The 25,373-nt window shown below is 38.3% G+C and overlaps 1 protein-coding gene across 1 annotated transcript; it reads right to left on the bottom strand.

Moving 5' to 3' along the window:
- Nucleotides 1–707: 707 nt before the first annotated feature.
- On the bottom strand, nt 708–23,777 carry TERF2IP (TERF2 interacting protein). Its single transcript, XM_053721136.1, has 3 exons — nt 22,075–23,777; nt 18,726–18,826; nt 708–1,434 (listed from the first exon to the last, which is right to left on the bottom strand). Exons 1-3 carry the CDS (start codon nt 23,765–23,767, stop codon nt 1,045–1,047), a joined length of 2,184 nt encoding a protein of 727 aa, XP_053577111.1. The 5' UTR covers nt 23,768–23,777; the 3' UTR covers nt 708–1,044.
- Between the last annotated feature and the right edge of the window lie 1,596 nt (nt 23,778–25,373).

The raw sequence follows: 25,373 nt of genomic DNA, 5'->3' as shown, positions 1-25,373 counted from the left end.
TTAGGGACAGATACTTGCCAGGGATAGGCTTGTGAAGCTGCATGTGCACTTTAAGTTTTCAGTACAAGAAAATGCAAAATGTTCACTCAAGTTACAGAAAAAAGGCGGCAAAATAGTGAAAGTATATTTCGGAGTTGTTTTAAGTGATGCAGCATAGCTGTATTAGCTGACAAGAAAATATCACCTAAGCATCTCTATGTAAAAAAGAAAGATATTTAACCTCAAAATTTCTTTAGCTCACTAGTGTAAGTGCTCAGCGAATAGTTGTACTTTAGTTGCTGTCCAGCTGCAAGTTCAAAGAAAATCCAAATCAGCATCAGCAGTACCGAGGTCATGCATTGCTTTACTGAAATCTCATGATTTCACAGTAAACTTCCTTAAACTGAGTAGGAAAACAACATGACTGTGCCTGCACATGCCAGATGCTCGCTCCCTTGCAAGTCCTGGGACTCACATCCTGATTGGCTGCTTAAAGTCCCTTTACAATGAGATGTGGATACTGAGGAAAATTTGAGATAAAATATCTTTTTTTACATAGCGATGTTCAGGTGATAATTTCTAGTCAGCTTTGCTGCATCACTTGAAAGTGCTTCAACATTTGGGCATCATGTCCCTTTAATTGTTTTAGATTACAATCTCAAAGTGTTTAATAAAAGTGTATCCTTATTTACCTCCTGCTGTGGACAGTTATAAATGAGATACTAAAGTAACAAATCTCAGTGTGTTTTATTTCCCTTGAAAATAAGACAGAAAAAACCCAAAAAGGTATAATTCATAAAACATGGGACAGGTTTATCAAACCATACAAAAAAGTAATAACACATGACTGTGGGGGGAAAAACAAACTATATACACATCATGAAAAACTTCTATTTAGCAGTTAATCTATTTTAGGCACTTTTTTTAAAAAAAAAAAAACATTTATTTGTGCCTTGTTAGAGTGTAATTTTATCCGATACGGATTTACTAGTATGAAAAGATTTGATTCCATTCAGAAAGTTAGGTGGCGATTTTTCTTTTCTCTTTTTTTTTTTAACAGAGTTTCTAACTAGCCAGGAATGCAACCCGTTTAGTAACATTGTCAGCGCCATATTTTTTTATCAGTGTCTCTTGGATACTGGCATCATCATTCTGCAAGTCCAAGTCATCTTTTCGCACCCATATGGGATAGCCATCCGGACGGGATCCTGTTCTTAAGAAGTGTCTGGTGGATCCCACTTCCCCGTTGTTCTTCAGCAGCGCTTGGGTGACCTGGCACAGGCTAAGGTTGAACTCTGCCATCATACTATGTAGGCACTCCTGCAGACCGTCCATTTCTGAAAGCTCAGGGCTTGAAGATACCTCATCCACTTGTGTCTGGCTTTCAGGAAAGGCAGAATCCTCTCCCATAACAAAATCCTTTAGAGATACAGCCGGCTCGGGTGTGTTATCAACCTAAGGGGAGAAAAAAAAAAAAAAAGTATTTGACTCTGTTAAATTGAGGCTAGGTCAAATTTACCAAAAATATAACGATATAGAATTTTAAAGTAATTAGCATTTCCTTCCCACTGCATCATAGGACAGCCATTAACAAATCACAAAATGCATATACGTATATTCTGTTAATTCTTGCATATGCTCAGTAGGAGCTGGTGCCTCAGAAAGTGTGTATATAAAAAGAATGTGCATGTTTAGATAATAGAAGTAATTTGGAAAGTGTTTTAAAATTGCATGTTCTATCTGAATCATGAAAGTGTAATTTTGACTTTAGTGTCCCTTTAAGGGAAGTGATATCTTATGATTCGTACACAGTTCATTGATATTTGTGAGAAAGTGAGCAAGAATCTGCAAGCACAAGCAATAGTGAACGTGACAATGAGCATGAGAGAAAAAGAAAGAACCGAAAAAAGGAATGAAAGAAAGGAAAGAAAGAGCCCGCAAATTCAAGAGGGCTAGAAAAGAAGCCATAACAGAAAGTGAGCCAGCAAAAGCGAGAAATCAAGCACGTGAGAGAAAGCGTGCAAAAAAAGGAGAAAGAGAGAAGAAGAAAATGAAATGTTTGATGACCAGGCAAGTGCTATATTGGTGGGTAAAGACTGGGCGTTCTATGCTAGAGAGCAGATGTAACGTGTTATACAAACATTATGATTACTGTATTGGGCTCTCCAGCAATGCATCCCAACATACTTAGCAGCACTATACTAGGAAATAGAAATGGTATTAAACGGTAGGATACTTCTAAAAGGGCCAAACAACCAAGTTAAATCTGGGCTTTACTCCAAAGATCACAGAGATGACTGAAAGGAAACCACTTTTCCTTATTATTTTAATGGTTGCTAATGTGAATTTTAATTTAGTACCACAAGGGACTTTGTAAATCTACAAACACCTTCTTATATTGAACGTGTTATACTGTATAATCCTGCCCTTATTCACAACAAGAAACCCCGTCCTCTGACCTTATTATATTTTATGAACAGCGTTAAACATATTAGTCATTTTCCATGCAGACAAATAAAGGAAAGAATACTTAAAGGGACATAAAACAAAATTTTTCTTTCGTGATTTAAATAGAGAATATCATTTTAAACAACATTCCAATTAACTTCTATTAATTAATTTGATTCATTCTAAAGATATCTTTTGTTGAAGAAATAATGCACATGGGTGAGACAATCATACAAGGCAACTATGTGCAGCCATTGAGCTTATTTAGATATGCTTTTCAACAAAGGATATCAAGAGAATGAGGCAAATTAGATAATAGAAGTAAATTGGAACTTTGTTTAAATGTCAGGCTCTTTCTAAATCATGAACGTAAAAAAAAAAAAAAAATTGTGTTTCATGTTACTTTAAATATAAATTAAATCTAGAGGGAAATGCATTTTGTGCACAATTACTTTCCACAGTTGAAATGATCTGGCCCTAACAAGCCAGACAACAAAATGTTATTTACACCACAGGGGAACTGTTTTTCTGTATAAACAGTACCTTACCAGCAGACTAGGGTATGGCGATATCACCCATAAAAGCACTGTTCTGCGTTAACCCTGCAAATCTAAACAATTGAAATCTTTTTCACGTATTTACTTTTTTCTCATTTCAGATAAAGTATTTGGTCTTAACCCAAGCTCACAGATTGGGGATTTTACAATATCAGACCATGCTCCTATTTCACTAGATCTATCATGGGGTGAGATGAAACCTGAACTTTCTAAGAGCTACATATTCCCTCACTTTTTATTTAATAATTTAACCCTTTCGTGTCAGGGCTAAAGTGCCTACATCGGAACAACTGTTCCAATGTAGACAAATTGAAATCAATTCAAATATTGGATCGCGTCTGGGGGGCGTCCCTACAACCCTAGGAATGCCCTCCAGACCGCGATCAAATCCTGAAAGCACAGAAGGCTTTAGGACAGCCTTTAGCTATGACGTTCTATTCCGTCGTAACAGCTTTAAAGCCCAGTGTAATTATGACGGAATAGAACGGCATAACGGCTTTAAAAGGTTCAAAATTGGCTTACTGTAAAATGGCATGAATATGCTAAATGGAATCATTCATATATAATCACAAAAGCAAGATTTTTTGGAAACAGCGAAAGCGCTACTCAAAGGGGAGATTCAAAGATTTTAATTTCTTTAGGTATGGTGATAAAATCGGGAAGTTTTTAGCCAAATGTGTAAAATCTCATGAGCCACATAAATTCATCAAGGTAATTAAAAAGGATGGAGTCACACTAACCAATTCCGAGTCAATAAATACCAATTTATTTTTTTAACTACTTTAAACTATATTATATTCTTCCTCTGAGGTAAATTTAGTTAATACATCCAATTTCTGGCAGAATATCTCTCCTTCCACTTTGACCCCTGAAAGGTTAGAAATGTTAAATGCACCTATACTAGCAAAAGAAATTCATCTCGCAATAGAAAGATTACAATTAAATAAATTAAATTAAACTTAAGCAAAAATGAACCCCTTTATTACTAAATCTTTTTAATGACTACTTTACACAAGGGAAAACTCCCTCTTCCTATTTTTCGGCCTCTATAATTATTTTAATACCAAAAAAGGGTAAAGATCCAGAATCTATTGACTCTTATCGCCCAAATTCTCTCTTAAATACCGACTACAAACTTTAGACAAGTATTTTAACGCATAGACTTAATAAGATTCTTAAAACATTGGTGCATGTGGACCAGGTCGGCTTTATGGCACACAGAAACCCTTCAGCCAATATTCGTAAAATCTTTTTGTTATTGGATTCATATTGGAATTTTATATTGGCAAAACAAATTTAAAATATCGCACGATCTTGCTATTTTCTCTTTAGATGCTCAAAAGGCATTCGACTCAATTACCTGGGATCATCTTTTGTATACTTTGAGTCAATTTGGTTTTAGAGATCAATTTCCTAAATTGCATCAGATCCTTGTACTCTTAAGCTTTATCCACAATTTTTGTTAATGGTTCCCTTAAAGTGAAAGTAAATCCTAGCGTTGTACAAACGCTAGGATTCACTATTAAAACAAATAAAGGGGAATTTCATTCATGACGTATAAGATACTTCATATAGAAAGCTCCTTTATTTGTTTCAACCGATCGCCGTTCTCAGCTGTTACAGCAGCCCATGGCTACAAAATTTTTTGCTAAGCGGTGACGTTTTCACCTCTTAGCCAATAGCCATGCGGGAAATCCGTCTCCCATGGGCACCAGGCCGGATTTACCGCACGGCTATTGACTAAAAGGTGAAAACGTCACCTCTTAGCAAAAAATGTTTTTAGCCGTGGGCTGCTGTAGCAGCTAAAAACGGCAATCAATTGAAACAAATAAAGGAGCTTTCTACATGAAGTATCTTATATACTTATTGAATGTCCCCTTTATTTGTTTCAATAGTCAATCCTAGTGTTTGTACAACGCTAGGATTGACTTTCACTTTAATGACAACTACTCTATGGCTAAGGGTACGCATCAAGGATGTCCGATTTCCCCATTACTCTTTAATATTGCTATTGAACCCCTGGCCATAACTCTCAGAAAAATACTCCAAGGGATCTTGGAGGTCAAAAACTTAAAATTATTACTATACATGGATGACTTGCTATTATTTCTGAATAACACACCAATAGAAATGCCCATGGTTCTAAACTTAGTCCACAAATTTGGTTCCTTTGCAGGTTAAAAAGTAAATAATTCTAAATCTGAAATTTTATGGTTTAGCCCCATAATGTATGATAAGACCTCATCTCCCTTCAAAATAGTAGTAGATCATTTTACATATCTAGATATTAAAATATGTTCTAATCCTATAAGATTTATCTAATTGGTCACATATTCCTCTCTCCAAGACTGCAAAAGTTAACTTAATCAAAATGATTATACTACTAAAACTTATTTATGTAATGCAGAATATACCTATTTCAATAACTAAACAGGACATTGAATATCTAAATAGTGTTTTTAGAAGGTTCTTATGGGGAGAAGGTAGAAGACGTTTTGTTTTGGAAAAACGAATGCAGCTTAAACAATTTGGTGGGTTAGCGTTTCCTTATATCTCTCTATATAATAATATTTGCCTGGCTAAAGTGGCAATGGATTGGCTTACTGGAGGTGATTACATTGCATTTTTGGAGGCGGAGAAGAAATTACTTTATCCCTTTTCTCTTGGTGCCTTACTACATTGTAAAGGGGAGATTATAGAAACTCCAGAGAAAGACTCTCCAGAATAACAAATAATCAAATATAGCTGTGCTGCTGTAGAGCAGCTTAATGAGTGCAGTACCTGGCTATTGTAAAAGAAAACTTAGTAGGGAAATATATTGGTATAGTGAATATATTTATTTATTTATGAATAACTATTAATCAAATATAGCTGCACTGCAGTAGAGCAGATTGATGAGTGCAGTACCTGGCTATTGTAAAAGAACCCTTAGTATGGATATATATTGGTATATTTAATATATTGGAAAAGTAGTAGTAGTAGTTAGAGTTCTGAACTAGAACTGATGATTTGCATGCATACATAAATAACAGTGTATAAAAATATATCACATAAAACCCATCTCATAAAAAGCATAACTAAGGGTTCTTTTACAATAGCTAGGTACTGCACTCATTAAGCTGCTCTACAGCAGCGCAGCTGTATTTGATTATTTGTTATTGGAGAGTCTATTTCTCTTTACAATCAAACTAACTGAGGAATAAGGGATTCATATATATGACAATTTACCTCTGACGAAGAAGTAATCCTATACTTCGAAACGCGGAAAGGAATCATTTATTAAGTGGGTGTACAGTCTTTTCTTGTTACGGCAGTGATCCTGGTATTATTGGATCTTTGGTTATTTTAAAACAGCAAGCTTTAATAGCCTAATCTGTGCATGAATCAATCTCTCCTAATACTTTCTAGGACTTGCTTTGCATGTGCACTGCGGTATAGTCTTACAGAAACAGGGGTATGATAGATTAGATCCTGAAGCTATGAATTGCTGTTAGCTTAGCACCAACTTTTTAAAATATTGATATTCATGCTGTTTCATTTACACTTTTATGCAATACGGGTTAAGTTTTACACCATTGTTTTTACAATAAACAAACTTGAACTTTAAAGAAGATTCTTATACAAGTGTTTGGATCTGATGCAATTTTAATTGAACAAGTGGAGTATGACCGACAACATCAGTCAAGTATAACTTCATATATGCATACAAGTCTGAATGCTTACCTCATCAAGGATTGAGGGCAATAAATGTGAGTGCATATCGCTGCATAGTTTTTAATAAATCATTTGCTCAACAGTATTACGCTATGTGCTTTTTCCTTGTCTCTCCATAACTGAGAATTTGCGAGCAGAAAAAACCTATTGGTGTCTCCCCGGAGTATGGTATTTCCAAGACCAGACATCACAGAGAAAGCAGGAAGTTTCTACCAGAAAAGTGGCTCGGAAAATACAGAATAAGAAGCTCAATATAAGAAATTCTCTATTCAAAAGGAGCTACGGAATAAACTACAGACCAAGGGCTAGACCTACATTGGTTTTCAAGAGAGCATACATTACCTCATATGATTGAGGTAATTTCCGGTAAGAGGATAACCATCCACCAGTAATAGTATTGTACAAGTACCGTTTGGACTGTGTCTGTATTATAGACTAGTACAAGTTTCTTGAACATGTATATGGAATAGCAACACTTGGTAATTTAACAAACCAAATTGCATATTTGTGCGCTGAAGCATAACTGATCTGTTCTCTTGTTTACTAATATTTCCAACAGTGTTACTGTATCTTTTTTTCATGCTGCACGATATATCCATATAACACATTTTCCTAAATACACACATTACAATAATTTCCTGTTCCCCTTCTAGATATAAGGGTTAACTGACAGTTTAGCCCTGGTAATATAAATATATATATATATATATATATATATATATATATATATATATATATATATATATATATATATATATATCAGCTTTGTTTGCATATTCTTTTTCTTAGCGCTGTAGCATTTGTTGTGCCTTACTAAATTTGCCTAGTAACTCTATTCCCAAGAATAATAAGGGGAGACACATATTTGTTCATATTATTAAAGCCTGGCAACAAATAAGATCTATACTTAAAATAAACCCTCTCATTTCCAATCTCGTACCAATTGCCGGAAACCCCTGCTTTATATAAATAGATTTAACAGGTGGGCTAATATCGGCCTGGTATTTTTATATCAATTCTATGATACGGAGTCTTGTGGAATACATTTGTTTAACACTTTAAAAGAATGTTATGGTCTCCAGAATGCAGATTGTTATGCTTATCTTCAAGTTCGCCACTGTTTTTTTCAGATTACCAAGGACCTTAACACGCCTTGGATACACTTGGGACTTTCTCTTTATAAAGCTGGAAACCATTCGATTAATTTTTGGTATAATTTAGTAATGTCTAGTACAGGAGACTCTAATATACATAAATTGTCTTTAAGGTGGCAATAAGAATTGGTGACAATAGATGAGGTCTCACTGAAACGTAGCATTCTGAGTGTAGTGAAAGCTACGCCTTCAGCATCATGATGGGAATCACACTTTAAACTGATTAACCGGGTATACATATCCCCAGCTAGACTTAACAAATGGTACTCCAATACTCAAAACAACTGTCCTCAATGTAGTTCTACTGAGATGGACCTGGTCCACATGTTTTGGATCTGCCCAAAAATCCAAGTGTTGGCAACGTGTACAATTTTGGTTAAGGAAACTTTTCGGCACAATCTCATTTTGACTAAAATATGTTTATTTCTTTATGAAAGGGAACAAAACAGGGATAATGTGGAATTCATTAATACAACCATTGTAGGTGGCACATATCTCATTCTTAGAAATTGGAAGAGTAAAAGAGAACCCACTATCAATTTAACATTTCTATTACAAACTCAAGCAATAATTGAGCACATTTGATAGTTTTATGGCTCAGAAGCCTGTGGTATAAAATTCTCTAGTAAGTGGCTGCCATTTCTTAAAGGGACAGTAAACACCAGAATTTTTGTTATTTTAAAAGATAGATTATCCCTTAATTACCAATTCCCCAGTTTTGCATAACCAACTAATTACCTTGTATCTAAGCCTCAGCAGACTGCCCCCTTATTTCAGTTCTTTTGACAGACTTGCATTTTAGCCAATCAGTAAATTAGCCAATGGTAAATTCACGTGCATGAGCTCAATGTTATCTATATGAAACACGTGAACTAATGCCCTCTAGTGGTGAAAAACTATCAAAATTCATTTAGATTAAAGGCGGCCTTCAAGGTCTAAGAAATTAGCATATGAACCTCCTAGGTTTAGCTTTCAACTAAGAATACCAAGAGAACAAAACAAAATTGGTGATATAAGTAAATTGGACAGTTGTTTAAAATGACATGCCCTATTTGAAACATGAAAGCTTTTTTTGGACTTGACTGCCCCTTTAAGTTATATGAAAATAATATCCAAAGACAATTTATCGTCCCCTTTCAAAACCTAGAAATTAATTAGTTGTTAACACCACATTAAAAACGTACCTCTTTTCAGGGAAAGTGGTGGAGGAGGGGACTGGCATTTTATAATTTTCCTAATTGACCCCCCCACCCTTTTTTTCTCCTCTCTCCCCATTTTTTTGTTTTTGTTTTGACATATCTGGGCACTCACAAATGTATTTGAGTCTATTGTTTGGTAATAAGTGTCTTATGCTTTATTCACTTTTCTGGTTATTTTCTGTAACGTGAGGTTACGATTAAAAATTACGTTATTTCATAGCAGAGTACATTTTCTTTTACTAATGATAGCAGAGTACTGATCTTTGAATTCAAAATGTTATGTTAAAGGGACAGTCTATTCCAAATTTTTTATTGTTTAAACCAGTGTTTCCCAAGTGAGGTCCTCACATACCCCCCAACAGGCCTGGTTTTAATTATAGCTGAACTAGTGTACAGGTAAGGTAATCAGCTGATCAGTAACCATGGTTATTAATCTGCTCTCATACTATCAGCTGATTATTTAAACAGATAGATATTCCCTTTATTACCCATTCCCCAGTTTTGCACAGCAAACATGGTTTTATTAAAGGAATAGTCTAGTCAAAATTAAACTTTCACGAGAGCAAGCAATTTTAATGAAATGTTCTAATTTACTCCCATCATCAAATTTTCTTTGTTCTCTTGGTATCTTTATTTGAAAAAGCAGGAATATAAGCATAGGAGCCAGCCCATTTTTGGTTTAGCACCTGGGTAGAACTTTCTGATTGGTGTCTTAATTTAGCCAGCAAGCGCTACCTAGGTGCTGAACCAAATATGGGCCGGCTCGTATGCCTACATTCAAATAAAGATAGCAAGAGAACGAAGAAAAATTGATAATAGTTGTAAATTAGAAAGTTGCCTAAAATTGCTGCTCTATTTGAATCATGAAAGTTTAATTTTGACTGGACTATTCCTTTAATATACTTTTTTCCTCTGATTACCTTGTTTCAAAGCCTCTGCGGACTGCCCCCCTGATCATATGGCTTTTTACTATCAATTGACTTGCATTTTAGCTAATAACTCCACAGGCGTGAGCACAATGTTATCTATATGGCTCACATGAACTAGCAATCTCCTGTTGTGAAAAGCAAACAAAAAAATCATGTGATAAGAGGCTGTCTGTAGTGGCTTAGAAACAGGCAGACATTTAGAGGTTTAAATGTTATAAAGTATAGTAATATAACAATGTTGGTTGTGCAAAGCTGAGGAATGTGTAGTAAAGGTGTTGTCTATCTTTTTTAAACAATAACAATTTTGGTGTTGACAGTCCGTTTAAATTAGAGTTACCCAAAATACATTCTGGAGCACTAATCAATCTGCCATATATTAAGTAATTTGTTACATTTAAAAAAAAAAAAAAAAAAAACACCACGCTCCACACTTCTCATAGGCTATGCGGTAAATAGCCCATTGTACCGCATAACTTATCTATGTCCATACTGCTGGAAGGTAATGAAAAGGTTCGGACAGTCCGTTTATAAAAAACAAACACTTTATTTACTTTCCAGTTAAAATAAGAACAAGCTGTATCCAAAAAAAGAATCAAACAACACTGTACTCTCAGCACTCCAAGGTAAGGACACACCAGACTTCAGTGAGTAAAAACATAATTTATGCTTACCTGATAAATTTATTTCTCATGTAGTGTATCCAGTCCACGGATCATCCATTACTTTTGGAATATATTCTCCTTCCCAACAGGAAGTTGCAAGAGTCCACCCACAGCAAAGCTGCTATATAGCTCCTCCCCTAACTGCCATACTCAGTCATTCGACCGAAAACATGCAGAGAAAGGAAAAACCATAGGGTGCAGTGGTGACTGTAGTTCAAATGAAAAAATTACCTGCCTTAAAGTGACAGGGCGGGCCGTGGACTGGATACACTACAAGAGAAATAAATTTATCAGGTAAGCATAAATTATGTTTTCTCTTGTTAAGTGTATCCAGTCCACGGATCATCCATTACTTATGGAATACCAATACCAAAGCTAAAGTACACGGATGATGGGAGGGACAAGGCAGGTACTTAAACGGAAGTTACCACTGCCTGTAAGAAACCCTTTCTCCCAAAAATAGCCTCCGAAGAAGCAAGGTATCAAATTTGTTAAATTTGAAAAAGTATGAAGCGCAGACCAAGACTCCGTCTTGTAAATCTGTTCAACAGAAGCCACATTTAAAAAAGGCCCAAGCGAAAACCACAGCTCTAGTAGAATGAGCTGTAATCCCTTCAGGAGGCTGCTGTCCAGCAGTCTCATAAGCTAAATGAATTATGCTTTTTAACCAAAAAGACAGAGAGGCTGCCGAAGTCTTTTGACCTCTCCTCTGTCCAGAATAGACAACAAACAAGGTGAACGTTTGATGAAAACTGTAGTAGCTTGTAAGTAAAACTTTAAAGCACAAACCACGTCCAATATTGTGTAATAGACGTTCCTTCTTTGAGGAAGGATTAGGTTACAAGCATGGAACAACTATCTCTTGAGTGATGTTCTTGTTAGATACCACCTTAGGAAAAAACCCAGGTTGGTACGCAGGACTACCTTATCCGTACGAAGGACCAGATAAGGAGAATCACATTGTAACACAGATAACTTGGAGACTCTACGAGTCGAGGAAATAGCTACCCAAAAGGAACTTTCCAAGATAAAGATTGATATCTATGGAACAAAAAAGGTTCAAACGGAACTTCTTGAAGAACCTTAAGAACCAGGTTTAAGCTCCATGGTGGAGCAACAGTTTTAAACACAGGCTTGGATCTAACCAAAGCCTGAACAAATGCCTGAACGTCTAGAATACCTGCCAGACGCTTGTGCAAAAAAATAGACAGAGTAAAAATCTGTCCCTTTTAAGGAATTAGCTGACAACCCTTTTCTCCAAAACATCTTGGAGAAAAGATAATATCCTGGGAATCCAGACTTTACTCCATGAGTAACCCTTGGATTCATAACAGATATTTACACCATATCTATGTTCAATTTTCCTAGAGACAGGCTTTCATGTCTGTATTAAGGTATTAATGACTGACTCGGAGAAGCCATGCTTTGATGACATCAAGCGTTCAGTCTCCAGGCAGTCCATCTCAGATTGATTCTATTTAGATGGTTGAAAGGACCCTGAGGTAGAGGGACCTGTCTCAGAAGCAGAGACCGTGATGGAAAGGATGACATGTCCACCAGATCTGCATACCAGGTCCTGCGTGGCTACGCAGGCGCTGACAAAAACACCAAAGCCCTCTCCTGCTTGGTCTTGATCTCCGGAGGAAATCCCACTCCCCCGGAAGAAAAGTCTGACGACTTAGAAAAACCACCTCCCAGTTCTCAACACCTGGGATATGGATAGCTGATAGACAAGAGTGAGTCTCTGTCCAGTGAATTATTGTAAGACTTCTAACATCGCTAGGGAACTTCTGTTCCCCCTTGATGGCTGATGTAAACCACAGTCGTGTATATTGTCCGACTGAATATGATGTACCTCAGAGTTGCTAACTGAGGCCAAGTCTGAAGAGCATGGAATATCACTCCCAGTTCCAGAATATTTATTAGAAGGAGGGTCTCCTCCTAAGTCCACTATCCCTGAGCCTTCAGGGAGTTCCAGACTGCATCCCAACCTAAAAGGCTGGCATCTATTGTAACAATTGTCCCATCTGACCTGCGGAAGGTCATACCCTTGGACAGATGGACCCGACATAGTCACCAGAGAATCTCTGGTCTCTTGGTCCAGGTTTAACAGGGGTACAAACCTGTGTAATCCCCGTTCCTCTGACTGAGCATGCATAGTTGCAGCGGTCTGAAATGTAGACGTGCAAATGGTACTATGTCCCTTGCCGCTACCATTAAGCCGATTTCATTCATGTACTGAGCCACCGAAGGGCGCGGATGGAATGAAAAACACGGCAGAAATTTAGAAACTTTGACAACCTGGACTCCGTCAGGTAAATTTTCATTTCTACAGAATCTATCAGAGTCCCTAAGAGGGAAACCCTTGAGATTGGGGATAGAGAACTCTTTCCTTGTTCACTTTCCACCCATGTGATCTCAGAAATGCCAGTACTACGTCCATATGAGACTTGGCAATTTGGATGTTTGACGCCTGTATCAGGATGTCGTCTAAATAAGGGGCCACTTCTATGCCCCGCGGCCTAAGGACCGCCAAAGTGACCCCAGAACCTCCATAAAGATTCTTGGGGCTGTAGATATCCCAACGGAAAGAGCTACAAACTGGTAATGCCTGTCTAGAAAGGCAAACCTGAAAAACGATGGTGATCTTTATGCATCACAATGTGAGGATAAACATCCTTCAAATCCATTGTAGTCCTCTATTGACTCTCCTGGATCATAGTTAAGATGGTACGAATAGTTTCCATTTTAAAAGACGGAATTCTGAGGAATTTGTTTAAGATCTTTAGATCCAAAATAGGTCTGAAGGTTCCCTCTCCTTGGGAACCACAAACAGATTTGAGTAAAAACTCTGTCCCTGTTCCTCTCTTGGAACTGGATGGATCTCGTACACAATGTAAGAATGCCTCCTTCTTTATCTAGTTTGCAGATAATTGGAAAGGCGAAATCTCCCCTTTTTTGGGGGGAATCTTTGAAAATCCAGAAGATATCTCTGGGATATAAATTCCAATGCCTAGGGATCCTGGGCATCTCTTGCCCACGCCTGGGCGAAGAATGAAAATCTGCCCCCTATAGGATCCGTTACCGGATAGGGGTCCGTTCCTTCATGCTGCCTTAGAGGCAGCAGCAGGCTCCTTGGCCTGCTTATCTTTGTTCCAGGTCCGATTGTCTCCAGACCACCTTGGACTGAGCAAAAATTCCCTCTTGTTTTGCCTTAGAGGAAGTGGATGCCACACCTGCCCTGAAGTTTTAAAAGGCACGAAAATTAGACCTTTCTTGGCCCTTGATTTGGAACTATCCTGAGGAAGGGCATGACCTTTTCCTCCAGTGATATAAGCAATAATCTCCTTCAAACCAGGCCCGAATAGGGTCTGCCCCTTGAAGGGAAGTTAAGTAGCTTATTTATTAAAGTCACGACAGCTGACCATGATATAAGCCATAGCGCTCTGCGCGCCAGTATAGTAAAAAACAGAATTCTTAGCCGTTAGTCTAGTCAAATGAACAAAGGCATCAGAAAACAAAGGAATTGGCTAGCATAAGCTTGTCAAATATATTCATCCAATGGAGTCGCTAACTGTAAAGCCTCATCAAGAGACTCAACCCAGAACGCCGTAGCAGCAGTGACAGAAGCAATGTATGCAAGGGGCTGCAGGATAAAACCCTGTTGAATAAACATTTTTTATCCATTGGATCTAAAAAGCACAACTGTCCTCGCCAGAGGTAGTGGTACGCCTAGCTAGAGTAGAAACTCTTCTCTCCACCTTAGGAACTGTCTGCCAGAAGTCCCGTGTGGTCGTAACTATTAGAAAACATTCTTCTAAAAAATAGGAGGGGAAGAGAACGGCACACCTGGTCTATCCCATTCCTTATTAAAAAATTTTTAATAAACCTCTTTAGGTATTGGAAAAACATCAGTACACACCGGCACTGCATATTATTTATCCAGTCTACACAATTTCTCTGGCCCTGCGATTGTACACATTCATTCAGGGCAGCCAAAGCCTCCCTGAGCAACAAGTGGAGGTTCTCAAGCATAAATTTTAAATGTAGAAATATCAGAATCAGGTTAAATCATCTTCCCTGAGTCAAAAAAAAAAAATCACCCACAGACTAAGCATATTGTGAGGTAGTATCATACATGGTTCTTAAAGCGTCTGTATGCTCTGTATCTACCCCCAGAGCTATCTGCTTTCCTTTAATTTCAGGTAGTCTGACTAATACTGCTGCCAGAGTATTATTCACCACCTTTGCCATGTCTTGTAAAATAAACGCTATGGACGCCCTTGATGTACTTGGCGCCATTTGAGCGTGAGTCCCTGAAGCGGGAGTCGAAGGGTCTGACACGTGGGGAGAGTTAGTCGGCATAACTTTCCCCTCGACAGAATCCCCTGGTAAAATAAACGCTATGGGTGCCCTTGATGTACTTGGCGCCATTTGAGCGTGAGTCCCTAAAGCGGGAGTCAAAAGGTCTGACACGTGGGGAGAGTTAGTCGGCATAACTACCCCCACGACAGAATCCTCTGGTGATAATGTTTTTAAAGACAACAAATGATCTTTATTGTTTAACATGAAATCAGTACATCTGGTACACATTCTAAGATGGGGTTCCACCATGGCTTTAAAACATAATGAACACAGAGCTTCCTCTATGTCAGACATGTTAGAACAGACTAATAATGAGACTAGTAAGCTTGGAAAACACTTTAAATCAAGTTAACAAGCAAATATATAAAACGTTACTGTGCCTTTAAGAGAAACAAATTTTGTCAAAATTTGAAAAACAGTGAAAAAAGGCAGTAAAACAAACGAAATTTTTACAGTACATGTAATAAGGTAACAGAGCATTGCACCCACTTGCAAATGGATGATTAACCCCTTAATGCAAAAAACAGATCAAAAAAACGACAGACGTTTTTAAAAACAGACACAACAAACTGCCACAGCAGAGCTGTGGATTACCTTCCCTATAAACGATTTTGGAAGTCTTTTTAGCCCTTTAGAAATGTCCTGTAGTATTCATGGGACTGCTGAGGGAATCTGGATGATTCATTTTGTAATTTTAACTGTGCAAAAAAGCGCTAAATTAGGCCCTTCCCACTCATATTACAACAGTGGGAAGCTTCAGTTAACTGTTTCTATGCAAAATTTAAGCCAGCCATGTGGAAAAAACTTAGGCCCCAATAAGTTTTATCACCAAACATATGTTAAAAAACGATTAAACATGCCAGCAAACGTTTTAAAACACATTTTTATAAGAGTATGTATCTCTATTAATAAGCCTGATACCAGTCGCTATCGCTGCATTTAAGGCTTTACTTACATTACTTCGGTATCAGCAGTATTTTCTTAGTCAATTCCATTCCTAGAAAAATATGTTACTGCACATACCTTATCTGCAGGAAAACCTGCACGCCATTCCCCCTCTGAAGTACCTCACTCCTCAGAATGTGTGAGAACAGCAAATGGATCTTAGTTACGTCTGCTAAGATCATAGAAAAACGCAGGCAGATTCTTCTTCCAAATACTGCCTGAGATAAACAGCACACTCCGGTGCCATTTAAAAATAACAAACTTTTGATTGAAGAATAAACTAAGTATAAAAAACCACAGACTCTCACGACCTCCTATCTATGTTGAGGCTTGCAAGAGAATGACTGAGTATGGCAGTTAGGGGAGGAGCTATATAGCAGCTTTGCTGTGGGTGGACTCTTGCAACTTCCTGTTGGGAAGGAGAATATATTCCAAAAGTAATGGATGATCCGTGGACTGGATACACTTAACAAGAGAAACCAAATGTATATTCTTTATTCCAAACTTCAACTCTTAAAAACAGCAACAGTTTATCCAATCAGAGGGAAGTGAAAGTTTGACCTGGAAACTTTCACTTCCCTCTGATTGGATAAACTGTTGCTGTTTTTAAGAGCTGAAGTTTGGAATAAAGAATATACATTTGGTTTTACTCACTGAAGTCTGGTGTGTCCTTACCTTGGAGTGCTGGGAGTACAGTGTTGTTTGATTCGTTGAGTTTGGGAAGCGAGGGTGAAGCTTTCCTATATTCTCCTTAGCACCGGACTGGACGTAGGTTTCCGGAGGAGTCCTTTCACTGTGGGACCGGGTGCCGGATACCGGAAGTGACGTAGCACGACGTGAAGATCGTCGGAAGAAACACAGAGGAGAGGGGAAAGGATCATATTGGAGCGCTTGCCACTGTTTGCTGGGGTATCCAAAAAAGAGCAGGTATAACACCTAGACTGCATACATAAAAAGAGAGAAGCGCTCAACCTGGGAACGAACAATCGCATAATAGCTTGTTCTATGGCTAGTTACCACCCTAGAAGCAGCCTCTTTTTGCTCAACATGTGCCTTTCACAGAGAAGAAATTTCCTGAAGCATATCAGTCTGATCCTGACTTCACAATACAGTCCAGCCCAGAAATACCAGGCAACCCCTCTCTGAACAAGAGAAACAGCAAAACCCCAGACGTACGTTTCGGCCTATTGTGGGCCTCGTCAGTGAGGTGCAGACATATCCCTCTAGGCACACTGAGCAACGGGTCCACGTCTGGGTGATGGGGGAAACCAGACGTGGACTCCTTGCCCAATGTGCTTAGAGGAATATGGCTGCACCTCACTGACGAGGCCCACAGAAGGCCGAAACGATTGCCTGGGGTTGCCTTTTCCTTGTTCAGAGGAGAATTGCCTGGTATTTTGGGGCTGGACTGACCTTGTCGGCGGGATCAGACTGATATACTACAGGAAAGTTTCCCTCTGTGAAAAGAACAATTCGGCAGAAAGAAGCTACTTCCAGGTGGTAACCGGGCCATAGAACAAGCTATTGATGCTGCTGTTCCTTCCTGGCAGACTGCTTCTCTTTCTGTTTTGCGTAACACCTAGACTGGCTTACGCGTGTCGGCGTTTGCCGTAATCATAGCCATAGGTGTTAGGACTCCTCCCAATCCTTATAAAACACAGACTAAAAACCAATTGGTTAATACTGACTTAATTAATAACAAAGATACACCTACTCCTTGTGCATTAGACCAGTGAACCTAACGCTACCCAATAATGATATATAATGTATGATGTATAATATATACATATTAAAAAAAAAAAAAAAATAGAAAATAATACAAAACATATCTTGAAAATTATGTTAGGAATGATATCGAGATTGGAAATTATGGATACAAATATTACAGGCGAGTAGGAAAATGGTGTCGAACGTAAACATAAATGCATACAATATTCATACTGCTGGAAGCACAAAGCAGTCTCAGTTGTCAAGTGATAACCGAGACTTGCTGTTTCTGGGCTTCCAGCATCAGCCTTCATATGGTAACAAAGCACGATCAGTAAATAACGATCACAGGGAGGAGGAGTGAGGCTACCACTGAACTACAGGGAAAAAAAAAACTCAACCCTATAAACTTTGGTACTGGCAGACATACCAGTAGATGGTCGCACTAGTGAAAGGGACCCCTATACTGCAGAAAAAAGAAGAAAAAAAAAAAAAAGAAAAAAAACCTAAACTGCAGACTGTCCGCCAGTACCTAAGCTGGTAGGAATGAGTGGGGGAGCTGTTTGAGAGGGGCCAGTAAGGTGGAAGGCAGGAGGGTAACCCCTACAATACTATTTTCCTTACCAGATAACTAATTAACCTCTTCACTGCTGGGAAATTCAGAAGAAGTGTGGCGCAGCTGCAATTAGCGACCTTCTAAATGACCAAAAACCAATGGCAAAGCCATGCATGTCTGCTATTTCCGAACAAAGGGGATCCCAGAAAAGCTTTTACAATGATTTCTGTCATGACTGCAAAAGCGGTATATAAATAATTTCAGAGAGCAACCCACAGTTTGTGATATACATATAGCCACCAATCAACAGGAGCTACCCAGGTTCTGAACCAAAAATGTTCCGTCTCCTAAGCCTACATTACTGCATTTTCAATTAAAGACAGCAAGAGAACAAAGACAAATTGATAACAGGAGTAAATTAAAAAGTTGCTGCTCTATCTGAATCATGGGTTTTATGTCCCTTTAATGCCTTTTTAAACCTGTAAATCCCCACCAAAGAATCACAACTACCTCGAATTCCATGTTTGCAATCTCGAATATCTGCAGGTCCTCGGCATCCTCATGAGTGTCGTCAGATTCCTTGTGGTTTAAGTCTGCATTTTTCACCTTCCCTGTAAACATGAGAAAAGCAGATAACAAAAAAAAGCGCACAAATAAAAATGGTATCTGCGCATTATGTCACAAACCGTTTACACAAAAAACGTCTTTACAATAAAAAGCTATTCTTCATACTGTTGCCAAAATTCTAACTTTACAGTTCAGTTTTATATACCAGGGATTGATAAATCCTGGGAGCCACGGATTTCTAAATTTTAACCCTCAGCAACATTTTTCATGATTCAAATAGAGCATGTGATTTCAAACAACTTTCCAATTTATTTCATTCTCTTGATATCCTTTTATTGAAGGAGCAGCTATGCACTACTATCTGAAGACATCTGGTGAACCGATGAAAAGAGGCATTTTTGTGCAGCCACCAATCAGCAGCTAGCTCCCAGTAATGCATTGTTTCTCCTGAGCCTACCTAGATATGCTTTTCAACCAAGGATACCAAAAGAATGAAGCAATTTAGATAATTGAAGCAAATTGGAAAGTTGTTTAAAATCACGTTATGTCTGAATCATTAAAGAAACATTTTGGGTTTCATGTCCCTTTAAATTAATTTGTCAAGTCTTGTTATTAACAAACTGGGCATGTTTTTTCAAAATAAAAGTAAATAACATAGTATTACTGTCAATGTATCCAATACTCTCCCCAGGATCTATTTAATGGGCACACCACCTAGCTGATTTAACCAACCACATGGCTATAATTTAAAGGGACATTTAACACTTAGTGTAACATGTTTTTATATTGTAAATTAAAAAACGGAGGTCCGCCTACACTATACCCCTCCTCCCTTGCCGCCTTGCTTCTGTCCTAATCAGCGGTGCTAACTACTCTAATACCCGGTCAATATGGATGCCGAACTCCCCCCACTATTACGTAGCTGCCTTCTTCTTAAACTGATAAGCAAATCAGAATCCAGTCCTCGGACAGAAATTGCACGCGCGTTCAATTTCTGTCAGAGGACTGGATTCTGATTTGCTTATCAGTTTAAGAAGAAGGCAGCTACTTAATAGTGGGGGGAGTTCGGCATCCATATTGACCGGGTATTAGACTAGTTAGCGCCGCTGATTAGGACAGAAGCAAGGCGGACCTTCGTTTTTTAATTTACAATATAAAAACATGTTACACTAAGTGTTGAATGTCCCTTTAAGCCAATATTAAAAAGGAACAATGTACTGTAAAACTGGATTCCCCTTAAAGGGACATCAAACTCTTTTTTATTCTATGATTCAGATAGAAAATACAATTTTAAAGAACACTCCAATTTACTTTTATTATCTAATTTGCTTCATTCTTTCAAAATCCTTTGTTGAAGAAATAGCAGTGCACAATTTGCGCAACAGAAACAGTAAGACTGCTTACTGTTGAATGAAGCAGCTTCTGTTGCGCAGTTAGCATAGCGAGTTGCGTGTGCGCAGTTCGTCTTGCAGTCTGAGTTACAAGCATGGGAGCGTGCTGTGATTAATTTACATGGGGCGCATGGTGAGGCTCTGATTGGCTGAAAGACCTGCCAGTCAAAAACGCCTAAGAGAAAATCGTTGAGAGGCTGCTTTAAATCAGGTAATGGTGCCTGATGTTAATAATGTTCATTATTAAAAGTGGATTTGACTTTGATATGTAAAAAGCATATCGATATGCTAGATAGGACAAGAGCTTTCATTATATGTGATTTTATGCTGGCAAATTTACCATCACTTTAATGTGTTTACAATGGCTTATTAAACCAGCTGAAGAGTATAAAATGTATGGGAATTGTTCCTTTAGGTTTATTTTCATATATATGAACCAGTTTGTTTTGCTCTTTGAAACCACAATCCATTAAAATCGGTTGAGCTTTCAGTGAGATCAATTCTCTTTACATACACAAATAAAACCTCCTTAATCTTATCTCCAAGTATACTTAAAGGGCCACTGTAAGTAAATATTTTCTATGCCTGTTACTATCTAACTACCCCAAATACGCTTTTTATCAATAGCATTTAATTAATATATCTCTACCGTATATCAGAAATCTTGTCTGCAAATTTAATTGTTTTCCAAACCCACTCCGTGGGTATCCTTTGCTCTGTACCAATCCGCTTACAATACCTAGGTTTCAAAATGGCGCTTTAAACACAAAGTTATTGGTTTAAGTATTTTGAACATGCAGTGCTGAAAATAGTGGGCAGGATAACGTGACATCATTGACGAATAAAAGATATAACTTTTAGAACGTTATGAAACTTCGTTTTGGAGAAAATATAGGTCAGTAGGTTTTAATTAATGTTTATTAACTTTAACATGTTAGTTGTTTAGCTTAAAAATTATAACAGAAAGTAATCCTTCAAAGAACACAAATTAAAAATGAACATTTTAGTACTTATCTCTACAACCCCTAAATGGGGGGGGGGGGTCATTTCTTCTTGTTCTGTTTACATAGCTTTTCCATAGTGAATATTTAAGTATTGAAATTTTCAGTATAGATGTGGATACAACATGCAAAAGCAGCTATTTCAAATGACAAACAAATTGATTACAAATATATTGTTTTGCTTTATATATACCCCAGCAGATAAAATAGATAGATGTAAACAAGGGGGGGGGGGGGCATTTTACTACACAACTAGGCGCTAGCTGAACACATCAGTAAGCCAATGACAAGAAGCATATATATGCAGTCACCAATCAGCAGCAAGCTCCCAGCTCCTAAGCCTAGTTATGTATGTTTTTCAACAAGGGATACCAAAAGAACTAAGCAAAATTAGATTAGATAATATAAGTAAATTGGAAAGTCGTTTAAAATAACATGCTCTATCTGAATCATGGAAAAAATATGTTGCATCTCATGTCCCTTTAATTTGAGTTAGGCAATTTTTTAATTCAAACTTTAGTCATTTAGCCTAAATTTGCAAAGGCCAATTTTTTTGTGCCCACTGACTACACACAGTGCATGGACATTTCTCATTGCCACATGCGAGTGGAGAAAACTACATGGAAGGTACACAGAGTTAGTCAATCATATGCATAGATGTGATCTTGCTTACATTATAAAATCTCTAGGAAGCAACACTAAAATACAATCCTTCTGTCTAAGTCTAACCTAATTTGTCTTCACCTTCTGTGCAGTGCTACTAAACCTGTTAGCTCATTACAAATAAAGATATTAATCGCTACTCCAGCTACTACCTTCCACATCTCTATTGAAGGTCCCATAAGCCATTGTGTAAACAATTGCTGCTTCCAAGCTAATGATCAAACATAAAGAGCTTGCCTTGGTTTGTTGGACGAGGAGGTAATATGTAGCTTTTCTTGCACTTGACAAGGTGTTTCCTATACCGTTCCTTCATAGCTTGCCAGCTTCTCTTCAATAACTTTGTCTTCTCCAACTTCTTCCACAATCGGATACCAGACACTGAACCGTATATTTGTGAATAATCCCGCACATATGTGAGGATGGTCACATCCTCCTCCCTTGTGAATAGTCTTCTCTTGTCGTTGTTAATCACAGCGGTTCTTGGACTTGGTGTAGAGGTGCTACTCTCTTTGTTTGCAGTAAAGGCTCCTGTCCTATCTGCCAATGTCAGATCCTCCTCTAACAACTGCTTCCCCACTTTCCCTTTTTGCTTCATAATGTGCCCCCTTCTTTGGTTCTTCTCTTCTGGCTCTTTTCCCAAACCTTCACTTTGATCTACCAGCATGTCTTTTTCCTGCCTAGTCTGTTTCTCTCTGATCTTCTCACACTGAACAACCAGCTGCTTTTTGATCATATTGTCTGGACTTATCTGCTTGTCTTCCTCCACCTCCTGACTTGACTCAGTTTTCCCCTTCTTTATTTCCTGACTAATCTGTTGCTCTACGGCTACCTCCTGATCTGCCCAATTCTCAGTTATCTCTTGGCCAGCCTGACTATCTCCCTCTGTAATTTCCTGAACAGTCGCATTCTCTCCTCCTTTTATAACCTTTTTGGTCTGATTCTCCTCCTCATGTTTCCCCTGACCCGCTTGTTTGTCTCCCTCTTTTATCCCCTCATCTGTTGGATTATCTTCATCATGTATACCCAGGCCAGCCTGATTCTCACCCTCCTTAATACCCTCATCTGTCTGATTCTCATTCTCCTCATGTATACCCTGACCAGCCTGGTTCTCAGCCTCCTTTATGCCCTGATCTGTCTGATTCTCATCCTCATGTATCCCCTGGTCAGCTTGATTCTCACTCTCCTTTATCCCCTCATCTGTCTGATTCTCCTTCTCATGTATCCCCTGGTCAGCTTGATTCTCACTCTCCTTTATCCCCTCATCTGTCTGATTCTCCTTCTCATGTATCCCCTGGCCAACTTTATTCTCACTCTCCTTTATCCCCTCATCTGTCTGATTCTCATCCTCATGTGTCGGTTTCCTAACAGAGTTCTCTTCTTTCCTGCTACCTTGATTCTTACCATTCGTATCCCATTGGCCAGCCTGCCCCTCCTCCATTTGATTTTCCAACTCATGGTCCCGTACTCCCTCTCTCTCAGACCCTGGATATTCTCCTCCGTTGTGCTGTTCTCCTGCTATCTCTACCCAGTGTTTCTCCCCTTCCCCGCTCCTCTCACTATCCGCCCCCTCAGTTGGCATTGCTATACCTACACAAGCCGTATTCACGGTCACCCCCTGGTTGCTCTCCTTAGAAGTAAGTCGGCCCCGTGCCTCCAGCAGCCGGTAGTCCTCGGTTTCCAGCCTCTCGTTGTAGCTCACACAGTCCCTCACAAACTGGCATGACACATACTGTGGTCCCCGGACCTCCCCCGGCTCAGCAAGGAGCAGCACCCCAGGTTCCTGCAGTCTGCATAAAATGCCACCCCCGTGAGATATTAACGGTGACAGTTCCCGTTTCACCGGCCCCGGCCTCACATAAAAACGCATAGAACGGCCATCCTCATTCAAAAACAGAGTCCGCGAGTGAGAAAACTTGACAGGGGACGCCATTGCACGCTGAACGACATAGCGACGCACGCAACCTGACGTAAATACCGAACAGGATGATGGGATTTGTAGTTTGGGGAGGAAAAACTACTAGTGTATAAGAGTTCACAGCCGCATACACAAACACAATTAGAAACAATAACTGCAACGTGGAGCTGTATACAATGATGGTAACAGTTTATCTGCACTGGTATCCTCAGATAATAATCACTATTGTGTAAAGGTCCTGCCAACTTCATGGGCTTAGGTCACTCCTGAATATGAAATGAACATTGTAACTATGTTTCTTTTTAATAAACTGTATAATGTGACATTCCAATATAATAAACATGTGTACAGGTAACCCTCAGTTTATATTGGGTTCAGTCCCTGAAGATGTAAAAATAATCTGTGTAAAATAAACCTATTTATATAATGTAAAGCAAAAGGAGAAGTCAATCACATCATTGCACTACTGGTAGCAAGATGAATACATCTAGTTAGCCAATCATAAGAGACAATTGTGTGCAGGCACCAAACAGCCGCTAGCTCCCACTAGTGTAGGATATGTGCGTATTCATTTTCAACAAGTGATGCCAAAAGAACAAAGCACGTTTGAAAATAGAAGTGAATTTGAAAGTGTCTTAAAATTACATACTCTATCTGAATCATGCAAGATGAATTCTGACTTTCCTATCCCTTTAAGTGCAAAGACTCTTTAATTCACGTGCAAATATGTCTTAATAGTATCGCACATATGTTGCTGACAATGTATAATTTCAAAGACGCTTCACATAAAAAAGCAGAATGTATTACATCACACTTTTGGGGGTATGCTGTCAATGCTGTAATGGCTGTTACTCAGAATTGAAGAATTGCAAGATGAGAACTATGTGTATAATGAAAATTGGAATCTTGCAAATACATGTTATTTTCCTTTATATAAGCAGTTCTTATGAGTTATGCTAAGCACTGTAGCCTCCCCAGACAGTAAAAGTATTAATAAGCCACAAGGCATGTTTTTGCAGTCTCTCTGGATCTAAAACATTCATATTAACCCCTTAGTGACCAGAGCACTTTTCCATTTTCTGTCCGTTTGGGACCAAGGCTATTTTTACATTTCTGCGGTGTTTGTGTTTAGCTGAAATTTTCCTCTTACTCATTTACTGTACCCACACATATTATATACCGTTTTTCTCGCCATTAAATGGACTTTCTAAAAATACCATTATTTTCATCATATCTTATCATTTACTATAAAAAAAATTATAAAATATGAGGAAAAATGGAAAAAAACACACTTTTTCTAACTTTGAACCCCAAAATCTGTTACATATCTACAACCACCAAAAAACACCCATGCTAAATTGTTTCTAAATTTTGTCCTGAGTTTAGAAATACCCAATGTTTACATCTTCTTTGCTTTTTTTGTAACTTATAGGGCCATAAATACAAGTAGCACTTTGCTATTTTCAAACCATTTTTTTTCAAAATTAGCGCTAGTTACATTAGAACACTAATATCTTTCAGGAATCCCTGAATATCCATTGACATGTATATATTTTTTTTTAGAAGACATCCCAAATTATTGATCTAGGCCCATTTTGGTATATTTCATGCCACCATTTCA

The sequence above is a fragment of the Bombina bombina genome, chromosome 7, assembly GCF_027579735.1.
Source record: "Bombina bombina isolate aBomBom1 chromosome 7, aBomBom1.pri, whole genome shotgun sequence".
NCBI lineage: Eukaryota > Metazoa > Chordata > Amphibia > Anura > Bombinatoridae > Bombina > Bombina bombina.
This window is presented reverse-complemented; position numbering and strand designations above follow the sequence as displayed.

Coding starts and splice junctions, on each gene's coding strand:
- TERF2IP (XM_053721136.1), bottom strand. CDS start 23,767: ATGGCGTCCCCTGTCAAGTTTTCTCACTCGCGGACTCTGTTTTTGAAT. Junction 18,827..22,074: donor TCCTCGTCCAACAAACCAAG/GCAAGCTCTTTA, acceptor TCATGTTTACAG/GGAAGGTGAAAAATGCAGAC. Junction 1,435..18,725: donor TTGCAAACATGGAATTCGAG/GTAGTTGTGATT, acceptor TTCTCCCCTTAG/GTTGATAACACACCCGAGCC.